Source organism: Pantherophis guttatus, chromosome 11, assembly GCF_059756535.1.
Source record: "Pantherophis guttatus breed Tessera chromosome 11, ASM5975653v1, whole genome shotgun sequence".
NCBI classification, from domain to species: domain Eukaryota; kingdom Metazoa; phylum Chordata; class Lepidosauria; order Squamata; family Colubridae; genus Pantherophis; species Pantherophis guttatus.
The window spans coordinates 7,276,341-7,287,543 of record NC_142073.1 but is presented as its reverse complement, the minus strand read 5'-3'; the positions used below and the strand labels follow the sequence as shown (position 1 = coordinate 7,287,543).

Here is an 11,203-nt window from a genome sequence, read left to right as displayed (position 1 = left end):
TTGGAGGCACCGGTCTACTCATTTATTTTTGGAGGCACTGGTCTACTCATTTGTTTTTGGAGGCACCGGTCTACTCATTTATTTTTGGAGGCACCGGTCTACCACCACACTGCCTTTTAACACTGATCAGCTGTAGGGCGGCCCTTTGAAACCCCGCGGCAAGAGTTTAAACAGTTTTTGTTTCCTTCTAGCCAATCAGCTGGGACTCAGGAGGCAGCAATAGATTGAGGGCGGGGCCAAATAAAATGTAAGAATAACGCAGGGGGGGGGAACGGGAGGGCCCAGCTCCCGAAAAAGAGAACCGGTTCGGTGATGTCATATCGTCATCGCTACCGGATCGGCTGAACCGGGAGGAACCCACCACTGCCCCCATTGACTTTCAATCAATCGGAATACAGTTGGAAGGGACCTTGGAGGTCTTCTAGTCCAGCCCCCTGCTCAAGCAGGAGACCCTGTACCATTTCAGACAAGGGACCGTCCAGTCTCTTCTTTAAAACCTCCAGTGAATGGAGCATTAGCTCTCTGTTTTTCTATTGTTATTGCATCATTCTACCACCTTCTTCCCAACTTCCCAGACATCCTAAAACATCCTAATTTCTTGTACAGGTACAGACTGACAGTGGCCGACACCGACTGTAGAGAAATATTGCTGTGCTCAGATGCATTTCATCTCCCTCCCCCCACCCCCCGGCCCAAATAAACCAGCCGTCCTTCTTTGCACTCGCTCCCCTAACCCTGGCGTCATGTATGTTATTTCTCCATTTATTATCCTTTTTATCTTCACTTGACTTTTCCAGCTCCAGAAATCGCTGTCATTTATCACTTGCCATCAGCCGCAGCATTTAAGCACCTTGTCCTCTTGGGTCAATGTCAGCTGGGCATCTGACAGTTAACTTGCTGTTTTGGGGTTCTCCGGGAGCCTCCCTTGGCGCCCTCACCTTGTTCGCCGGTCCCTTGTATTCTTCCCCAGTTGGGTAGCTGGCTGTCACGCTTGGCGTGAGTTCCCTGTCGAGGAAAGCTGTTGCTCAGTCATTGAAAAATGAGCCCGAACATGCGCCTGTTGCAATATCAGAGAGGTGTCTCTATGCCACAAATAATTCACATAGGTTCTGAAGGCTTGTTCACTTATGCTTGGGGCACTTCCATAATGGGATTTTGCGCTTTCGAAGGGAGGTTAAGAGGAAAGAGGTTGTGTTTGTTTAAAGCTGATTTATTACCCATTATAGCTGCAATGGATTAATCAATAGACTGATTAACCTAAGGAGTAAACGATTGCAGATGGTCTGTTGGGGGAAAGAAGAAAAGCCAACTGGGGGAAGTAGGGGGTTTATTTGTTTGTGTATTTGTTTTGTCCCACTCGGGCAGGGGTGGTATTCACTTACTTTCGCTACCGGTTCGCAAATGTGAATGTGCATGCAGGGCCTCCCGCACATGTGCAGATCGTCAAAAACGAGATGTGATGATGTCCGGGTGGGTGGGCGGAGCCTCCGCAGCCGCCGCTACCTGTTCGCCTGAGCTGGATAGAACCGGCTGAATACCACCACTGCACTCAGAGTCACAATCCACAGCAAGGGTCAAATGTATGATTTACATTGGGGAGGGGGGAAGTCATTCCAGAGAGAATGGGGAGTTTTCTATCAATGTAGATAGGTCTGATCCAGATTGTGACTCTTCAATTCAAGAACAAGGTCATAATTGATAAAGGATCTTCTTCGGTTATATTTTTCCTTAAAATTTCTAATTGCTGTGATATACTAAGAGAGCTTTCTTTGACCGGTACGGTAGCCTAGAGGTGAAGGTATTTGCCTCCCACTCAGAAAGTTGAGAGTTCAATCCTAGGCATCAACAGATATTTCTCTATCAGGGCTCGAAGAGAAAATATCTGCTGTGAACTCTGCATAGGTGTCAGGAAGGGCATCCAGCTAGTAAATGCTCAGTTTCACTCAATTGCTCTGTCCCCCGCCCCAAAGAAAGAGATTACAGGGTCATAAAAAGAAAAAAAAACTAGGAGAACTTTCTTCAGTTCAGTACCTTCCAGAGAATTTTAGATGACCATTTCCAAAGTTCTTGGACAAAATGTCCAAAGGTAAAGAGTGTGAAAATTGTATTCTAAAAGGATTGGACAAAATTGATTTACCTACCATGCAACATTCCAAAGTTGCAACAGCTAGCATTCTTTATCCTGGGTCCATCATTTAGCAGGCTTGGTCTTATAGAGAAATATGTCTTATATAACGAGCCACCTACGTTAGGTTTATGTCTCTCATGGCCCAGGAATCAGATTCTGACTCTGAAGAAGCTGCTCCAGCTGAACCCGTGGAGTCTCAGCCTCAGGAAAAACAAAGCCAGGAAACAGCAGAAGCATCACCAGAACCAGCCTTGGTAGTACAGGGGTTTAAGGCACCCTGTTATTAAGCTGGTTATTAAGACCAGCTGCCTGCAATTACTGCAGGGTTCGAATCTCGCCAAGGCTCAAGGTTGACTCAGCCTTCCATCCTTTCTAAGGTAGGTGAAATGAGGACCCAGTTTGTGGGGGCAATAAGCTGACTTTGTATAAATATACAAAAGGATGAAGGCTATTGCTGAGCACATTGTAAGCCGCCCTGAGTCTTCAGAGAAGGGCGGCATATAAATCAAATAATAATATAATTAAAAAAATAAAAAAAACAGGAGCATTAGTCAGATGGTAGGTATGGTCCCCAAGCCTCTCTGACTTGGCAAGTGGAGTGGAGAGCAGAGCAAAAAGGCTCAGTGAGGCTCCCTGCCAAGCAAGAGACAAGCGCTTTTCATTGAAAATAACTGGCCTGATTTAAGAGGCAGCTCTGACCCATATTTCTTGATTAAATAACTGTCTGATTTCCTATTCTGGCAGGACAGTCCTATGAATCTTGCTCGTGAAACTCTGACCTTGGACTGCCTGACAAACTTGGCTTGGCTTTTTGAACTTTGGACTGGATTTTGACTATTCCTCAGTTGTGTTGCGGTCAAAAGCAGAACCACCCAGGCAAAGCTTTCTTTCCAAGAGATTTTGGCGATTTACATTCCTTCCCTTATCTGCTGTTATCTTCTCACCCTTGAATAATTTGCTATTCTCAGCGAGTGGCTGTGTGTGTGTGGATTTGAAGCCTGAAACAGAACAATATCAGTTCTATCTTTTCCCAAGGCAATTTCCCAGCTGCAATATCTTCATCTTTGGGATAGCCATGTTAGAAGATTCGTTCTCAGGGGGGCTTTGGAAGAAAGATTTGATAGTGTCAGGGAAATCTGTATGAGCCTTACTGAATTAAGGAAAAGAACTCTCTAATATAATATGGACCTGTACAGCTGAGATGCTCATAACCAGAATATGGGAATGATCCCTTTGTTTTTCACTCTTGGCTCCTAAAAACTCATGTTAGGCATGCTTGCATACCAGAATATGAAATCAAGCAGCTGTGTTGTGTTTATTTGAACCTAGATTGATTTCACTTGAGTGGCGACTTGATAATCTTCTTTTAAGGAGAGATTGCAATTACTTCTAGGAGTTATAATTGCGGCAGCATTTAATCTCCGCGTTTGGAAATGTAAGCATCCGTGACTTTGGAAATATATGTAGGGGAGACGAGGAAGGCCCTGCCTTTCTGAGCACCGTCAGTGACCGTGAAATGGTGGTTGTTGATTGAAAGAAGGGAGATAGATCAGATCAATGGCATTGTAAGGAATGGAGTGTGTTGAAAAGGGGAAAAATCTTGAACACTCCATAGTGCAACAATTTGGCAAATCAAAATGACCAATGCTTTAGCTCAGCGGTCCCCAACCTTTCCAGTTTGGTGGCTTGGTGTGTGTTTGTGGGGGGAGAGGGAATGGTTTGTGTGTGAGTGGTAGGTGTCAGGGGTGAAATTCAGGAGGTTCTGACAGGTTCTGGGAAACCAGTAGTGGAAATTTTGCATAGTTCTGAGAACCCGTAAATACCACCTCTGGCTGGCCCCAGAGTGGGGGGGGGAATGGAGATTTTGCAATATCCTTCCCCCAGGAGTGGGGAGGGAATGGAGATTTTGCAGTATCCTTCCCCTGCCACGTCCACCAAGCCGTGCCCACCAAGCCACAGGCAGTAAAAAAAAAATTGAATTCCACCACTGCAGGGGTGAAATGCTCCCGGTTCGGACCGGATCGCCCGATCCGGTAGCGACGGCGGTCGGTGGTTCAGAGAACCGGTAGCAAAAATCCCTCCCCCCCCCCACGATCATCAGAGGCTTTTTTTTTTACTTTTAAAAGCATTTTTTCTACAACCTCTTCCGACGAAAAAATGCTTTGAAAAGTTTAAAAAAAAAAGCCTCTGATGATCGCGCGGCTCAGCTGGGATCGTCAGAGGCTTTTCAAAGCATTTTTTTCTGCAACCTCTTGGCCGAAGAGGTGGTAAAAAAAATGCTTTGAAAAGTCTCTGACGATCCCAGCTGAGTTGCCTGATCTGCAGAGGCTTTTCAAAGCATTAGAAAAAATGCTTTGAAAAGCTAAAAAAAAAAGAAAGTTGGCCACGCCCACCCAGTCACATTACCCACCCACCCACCAAGCCACGCCCACAGAACCGGTAGTAACAAATTTTACATTTCCACCCCTGCACCACTGGTAGGCGTGCGCACGAATCCATACAGTTCCATTTGCGCAAGTGGTGGATGTGCACACAGCTGCATTTGCACAAACTCACATAAATGTAGCTTCACACAGGATTGGGAGCATCTGCCTCTCATGCAAGTGGAACTTTTTGCGTGAACATGAGCGCCCGTCACTCGCACAAGTGGATCCACATGCGCACACACTTCCCTGCCGCTTGAATGGACTGGTTCTGAACAAGCCACAGCCCAGGAGTGGCCCATGGCCCAGGGAGTTAGAGACCCCTGCTTTAACTAGTGAGCTAGCATTCCTACACAGTTTCTTTCATCATTATCTTCTTCTTTTAACGATCCCATAATCCCTTGCGGGGTGGAGTCTGAGCAACTGAATGCAGCTAGCAGAGTGTTTTTATTGGCCAGATGCCCTTCCTATCACCAATGCGGAGTTTTGTTTGGCATATATATTCTCATTGTGCCCAGAGAGAGAAATATCTGCCTCTACCTAGCATCGAACTTACAGTGAAGCAAGAGCTCCACCTCTATATAGTTTCTTTCATCAGGGAATATTCTACTACCCTCTTTCCCCCAAAATAAGACATCCCTTGATAATAAGCCCAGTCGGACTTTTGAGTGTGTGCTCTAAAATAAGCCTCCCCCTCCCCGAAAATATTTAAACGCAGAGCTGGAAATCAGGTAAGACAGCAAGAGGAGCCTCATCTTGCTCCATGCGCCCCAAAATAATAAGACCTCCCCAAAAATAAGGCCAAGCGCTTATTCCAGGGTTCAAAAAAATATAAGACAGGGTCTTATTTTCGGGGAAACGCGGTAGATCAGTTCTCCCGCAGGAAACATATGATGCTCTCTTTGGATAATTCCTGCACTGCAGATGAGTCATGCCAGTTGCTATCCATTTAGCAGAAGGAGGGGCCCGTTTGTTCTCTTCTGCACCGGATCCTGCAACTTCTGAAGGCAGCCCATGTAATTGTAGCTCCCGTTAGGTGACGATGTTCCCGCTCCAGCCTCCATTAGGAAAATTTTAGATTCTCACTACGGTACTATTGTTAGTTATTCAAAGGCAGCTCCCTCGGTACGCTGTTTCCTTCCATGCTAAGAAGAAACAAAAGGAGCTGCCGAATAGTAATGGCCGTAGTAGTAGTGGTACTATAGAGGTTCTCTGTGAAATTTAAAGCCAGAGATGAATGTAGGAATATGATTTGTACACAATGAAATGGCAGTGAGTTTAGCAATCTGGGGGCAGTAAAACAACGGGAACAAGCAGATATTAATTAAACGGCTATATTTATCCTTCCCGACACAACTGTTTGTTATTCCGTGCGAATAGCTGAAAGATAAATCAGCGTGACCAGGGGAAAGGTTTTGCCAGGTGACCTAATTCCCTTTTAAAAGCTAACGATCGAGGTTACAAATCTTCCCTTCCCGTAGTGCGCAACCAAAGGATCATTTTTTTTTTTTAAATTTGATTTATATGCCGCCCTTCTCCGGAGACTCAGGGCGGCTTACAGTGCGTTAAGCAATAGCCTTCATACTTTTGTATATTTATACAAAGTCAGCTTATTGCCCCCACAAACTGGGTCCTCATTTTACCTACCTTAGAAAGGATGGAAGGCTGAGTCAACCTTGAGCCTTGGAGAGATTCGAACCAGCAGTAAATTGCAGGCAGCTGTGTTAATAACAGGGTGCTTTAAACCACTGTAGTACCAAGGCTCAGCCTTTCTGTCATTTGGGGGAACTGAAAGTACACGGGGAGCCCTTTTTTGCGATCCCCAAATCCAGTTGCCTCCTGAAAAAAAGCACCTTTGGGACAACCATGACCTCAGGATGGATGGCTGAGAATCTCTACAGACTTTTGAAGGTGCTTAAAAGTCTGCTGAGGTTAATGAGACTTTAGTTGGACCCATCCCATTAGAGCCTTGATAGTACAGTGGTTTAATGCACCCTGTTATTAACACAGCTGCCTGCAATTTCTGCTGGTTCGAATCTCTCCAAGGCTCAAGGTTGACTCAGCCTTCCATCCTTTCTAAGGTAGGTGAAATGAGGACCCAGTTTGTGGGGGCAATAAGCTGACTTTGTATAAAAAATATACAAAAGAATGAAGGCTATTGCTTAACACATTGTAAGCCGTCCTGAGTCTCCGGAGAAGGGCGGCATATAAATCAAATTTTTAAAAAAAAACTACATTTGCTATTTGTTATACAGGTCGTCCTTGATTTACAACAGTTCATTTAGTTCCAAGTTACAACGGCATGGGAAAAAGTGACTTATGACTGTGGGGTTTTTTTTTTTTTTACACTTATGACAATGGCAGCATCACATGATCAAAATTCAGGCGCTTGGCAACTGACTCATATTTATGACGGTTGCAGAGCAAAGTCAATGGGGAAGCCAGATTTCACTTCACGACCAAATTGACTAACTCATCAATGGCAGCGATTCACTTAACAAATATGACAGGAAAGGTTCGTAAAACATGGAGCCGAAGCCACTTAACAAGTTTCTCACTTTAGCAACATAAATATTGGGCTCAATTTTGTGGTCGTAAACTCAAAGTTTACCTGGACTGGAATATATTCAAGTGTAATGGACTGCCAACGTTCCAATGTTCAGGTTTTCATCCAGTGATGAAATCCATTTTTTTTTTACTACGGTTCTGTGGGCATGGCTTTTTGGACATGGCATGGCTTGGTGGGCGTGGCTTGGTGGGCGTGGTGTGGTTTGGTGGGCGTGGCAGGGGAAGGATATTGCAAAATCCCCATTCCCTCCCTACTCCAGGGAAAGGATACTGCAAAATCCCCATTCCCACCCCATTCCAGGGGAAGGATACTGCAAAATCCCCATCCCCTCCCCACTCCAGGGGAAGGCTCCTGAAAAATCTCCATTCCTACCCCACTCTGGGGCCAGCCAGAGGTGGTATTTGCCGGTTCTCTGAACTGCTCAAAATTTCCGCTACCGGTTCTCCAGAACCTGTCAGAACCTGCTGGATTTCACCCGTTTTCATCCCACTCCTGGTGTGGAGTTGAATGTACCAGAGAAGCATTTTTTTTCTTTGCACATATAATGGCGGTTGCTTTTATTTTCGAAACACCAAACACAAGCTGTAAGTGGTCTGTTGGAACCCAGGTCATGGTGCTTCTTTCCGTTTTCCTTGTCGAGTTCTCTGTTTTTAATTGCTGGCTTCATGCCGGCTTCGCCAAGCAGAAGGGGGATCCGTGGTGAAAAGGTTATAATATCTGTGGACAGGCTGGGTGAGTTAAGCATGAATTCTCCACTTACTCGCCTTCCTCCCTGCAGTGCTTTATTGGCCCAAAGTCCGCCTAGAAAAGTGCTGAGGATGATGATGATTTTGCCTTCCTCCCGTGGGAGTTTCCTGGCCGTGGCTAAGCGTCGGGCAAATGAAAACTGGGGTGTCTGAATATCTCTTTCGGCTTGCCAAAGGTAACCACCTGAAAATAATCAGGAACGAGGAATATAACAAATGTCAGCTGCATTAGCAAATGTCAAGTAGGAAGCAAGCGTGCAGCGAGTTTCCTGCATGCATTTCTTACCGCCTAGAAGTTGCCTTGGGGAAGGAGAATAAGAAGGAGAGGGGGAAGAAACCAGAAGGACTTGTTCTGGGCCTTCATTGTGGATTGGGTTTGCTCTGGGGGCTCCTTTATTGCGGGACACTTTCTAAAATAGGGCTCATGATTGAGAATGTCTGCCATCTGCCATAGATTCCCACCTCTCTGGGGTCCTGGATGCCCCCTGAGCTTGGTTGTTTTCTTGCAGACATTTAATTACCCAACTTCGCAACATTATCAGTGCTGGGAGGGAGTGGGGTTTGTGGAGAGGAGGAGGAGGAGGAGGAAGAGGAGGAGGAGGAGGAGGGACTGTGGGGGCCCTTGGTGTTTTCTGAGCTTGGGTTATTTTCTTGCAGACATTTCATTACCCAACTATATAACATTATCAGTTATAGAAGGGAGTGGGGTTTGTTGAGAGGAGGAAGAGGAGGAGGGGAGGATACTGTGGGGTCCTTGGTGCTCTCTGAGCTTGATTGTTTTCTTGCAGACGTTACATTACCCAACTAGGTAACCTCATCAGTGCTAGCTTTCCATCACTTTAGTTCATGTTAAGATTGTTTTAGTTCATGGTTTGTATTTTCCCCCTAATATTATTTGGGTGCTTACTGGGGTGTTGGTTATGAATCAAATGCACTTCACTGTTTCTCCTGTATTGTTTACTTAAGGGGGAAAAAATCATTTTCCCTTTTCCGCGAAAGGAATACTTATCATTAAAAAGAACCCAAAAGAATTCCTTTCTGAAAATAATCCCAATGCTCAATACCAGTTCCTGGAAGAACTGAGTCTTCTGTGGATTTTTTTTCTTCTCTCCAGTTCAATACCTTGCCTTTATCCATCACCAAAATACGGTTGCACTCTTTAATGGTGTTTAGGCGATGTGCTATTGTCAAGACTGTGCAGTTTACAAATGCTTCTTGGTTGGCCTTCTGGATCTGCGTATCTGTCTCAGAATCAATAGAAGCGGTGGCTTCGTCGAGAAGGATAATCTGCGGGGAGAATTCAAACAGGTTAGGCAAGGTGTTGTGATCCACCAGCAGTCTGCAGAGCTGGCAGTGGAGTCGGACAGTGAGGAGGCTGGGGAGGGCAATGGGCCAGTCCTGGAGTCTGGGGAAGGCTCGGATGAGGACTCTGCATCTGAGGCAGAGATGGGGTCAGGGCCATCTGGGAGTGATGCGCGGACTCCAGAGCCCCCAGAGTCAGACAGCAGAGAGGCAGAGGGACAGGAGGAGTGCACAAAGTGTGTGTGCGATGCAAACCAGTCATAAAACTGGTTAGAACCCACCACTGGATGGAAGGCTGAGTCAACCTTGAGCCTGGTGAGATTTGAACTGCCAAATTGCAAGCAGCCGGCAGTCAACAAAAGTAACCCTGCAGTACTGCACTCTAACCACTGCGCCACCGCAGCTCATAATGTAAAGGCAGAGGAAAGTCTTTGGGCTGTGGCAAATAGTCTCATGTATCCTGGAGAAACTTGGCCAGGGATCTCTACAGTGGTGAAATCCATTTTTTTTACTACTGGTTCTGTGGGCGTGGCTTGGGCATGGTAGGCGTGGCTTGGTGTGCATGGCAGGGGAAGGATACTGCAAAATTCGCATTCCCTCCCCACTCCTGGGGGAAGGATATTACAAAATCTCCATTCTCACCCCACTCTGGGGCCAGCCAGAAGTGGTATTTGCTGGTTCTCTGAACTGCTCGAAATTTCCGCTACGGGTTTTCCAGAACCTGTCAGAACCTGCTGGATTTCACCCCTGGATCTCTGTCTACGATTGTGTGTATGCACCCAAGCGCAGATCCAAAAATGGAGCAGTCAGTTGTGTCTGTAGAGATGTGTCACTCTTTAAATGTGCTCATGAACCCTCTGTGAGGGTGGTTTAAACATATGGACGTTCCTCCATATGTAAAGTTGTAAGATCCTTCATGAAGATTTAAGTACAGGTAGTCCTCGACTTACAGCCACAATTGAGCCCAGAATTTCTGTTCTTAAGAGAGACATTTCCTAAGTGAGTTTTTGCCCCATTTTACGACCTTCCTTGCCTCTGTTGTGAAGTGAATCCCTGCAGTTGATAAGTTCGTAACCCCGGTTGCGAAGTGAATTTGGCTTCCCCCATTGACTTTGCTTATCAGAAAGTCGCAAATCGTGTGATCCTGGGACGATGCAACTGTCATAAGTATGAACCAGTCGCCAAGAATCTGAATTTTGATCACGTGACTCTGGGGATGCCACAAAGGTCATAATTGTGTAAAATAGGCATAAGTCGCTTTTTTCAGTGGCGTTGTAACTTTGAACCAGGGGTGGTATTCACTTACCTTCGCTACCGGTTCACAAATGCAGAGCAGTGGTGGGTTGCCCCCATTTCGGACCGGTTCTATAGAACCGGTAGTAAAATTGGCAGGAGGCTCCGCCCACTGACCCTGACGTCACGAGAAGTGATCTGTGCATGTGCAGAAGCGATCCCGTTGCAAACCGGTAGTAAAGGTAAGTAGAACCCACCCCTGGCGCAGTGCCTTCCACGCATGTGTAGAGCATCAAAAATGGGATGTGATGACATCCGGGCGGGTGGGTGAAGCTTCTCACAGCCGCCGCTACCGATTCGCCCGAACCGGATCGAACTGGCTGAATACCACCAACTGCTTTGAACGGTCACTAAAATGAACTAAATGAAGTCGAGGACTACCTGTTATGATATAGATTTGCACGTTTACACTGGACGATGTTTTATTGATTTGCGAGATCCCATAAGGGCTTTTCGGTGAGGTAGGCAGCGAAATGTCAGAATAGATATTTTTGGAACAAAAAGCAGGATGCCAAGCCGAGATACAGAGTAAGCCAGTTGTTCCCTCAGAGCCTATTTAACCGAACAAATATTTGGATTCCTTATTAACAAGATCAGGTGGAGTTGACATTTTGTATGCAGATGGAGCCTGCTGGCCCTTTGAACAATAGCGCCATCTTCCTTTTTTCGTAAAGAATAGCAGCCCCCAGGAGCACACCTGGGCCTCTTCAATAAACCAGAATTGGTTGGAACGGTGACAGGA

The 11,203-nt window shown here is 46.1% G+C and overlaps 1 protein-coding gene across 1 annotated transcript in view; it reads right to left on the bottom strand.

Moving 5' to 3' along the window:
- Nucleotides 1–7,746: 7,746 nt before the first annotated feature.
- Nucleotides 7,747–11,203, bottom strand: part of LOC117670891 (ATP-binding cassette sub-family C member 12-like) — a 66,197-nt gene continuing 62,740 nt past the window's right edge. Inside the window, exons 50-51 of the mRNA XM_087877293.1 lie at nucleotides 8,989–9,153; nucleotides 7,747–8,050 (exon numbers count right to left, since the gene is read on the bottom strand). Coding sequence (XP_087733419.1) covers nucleotides 7,985–8,050; nucleotides 8,989–9,153 — 231 coding nt within the window. The 3' untranslated portion in view covers nucleotides 7,747–7,984. The remainder of the gene's footprint in view (nucleotides 8,051–8,988; nucleotides 9,154–11,203) is intronic.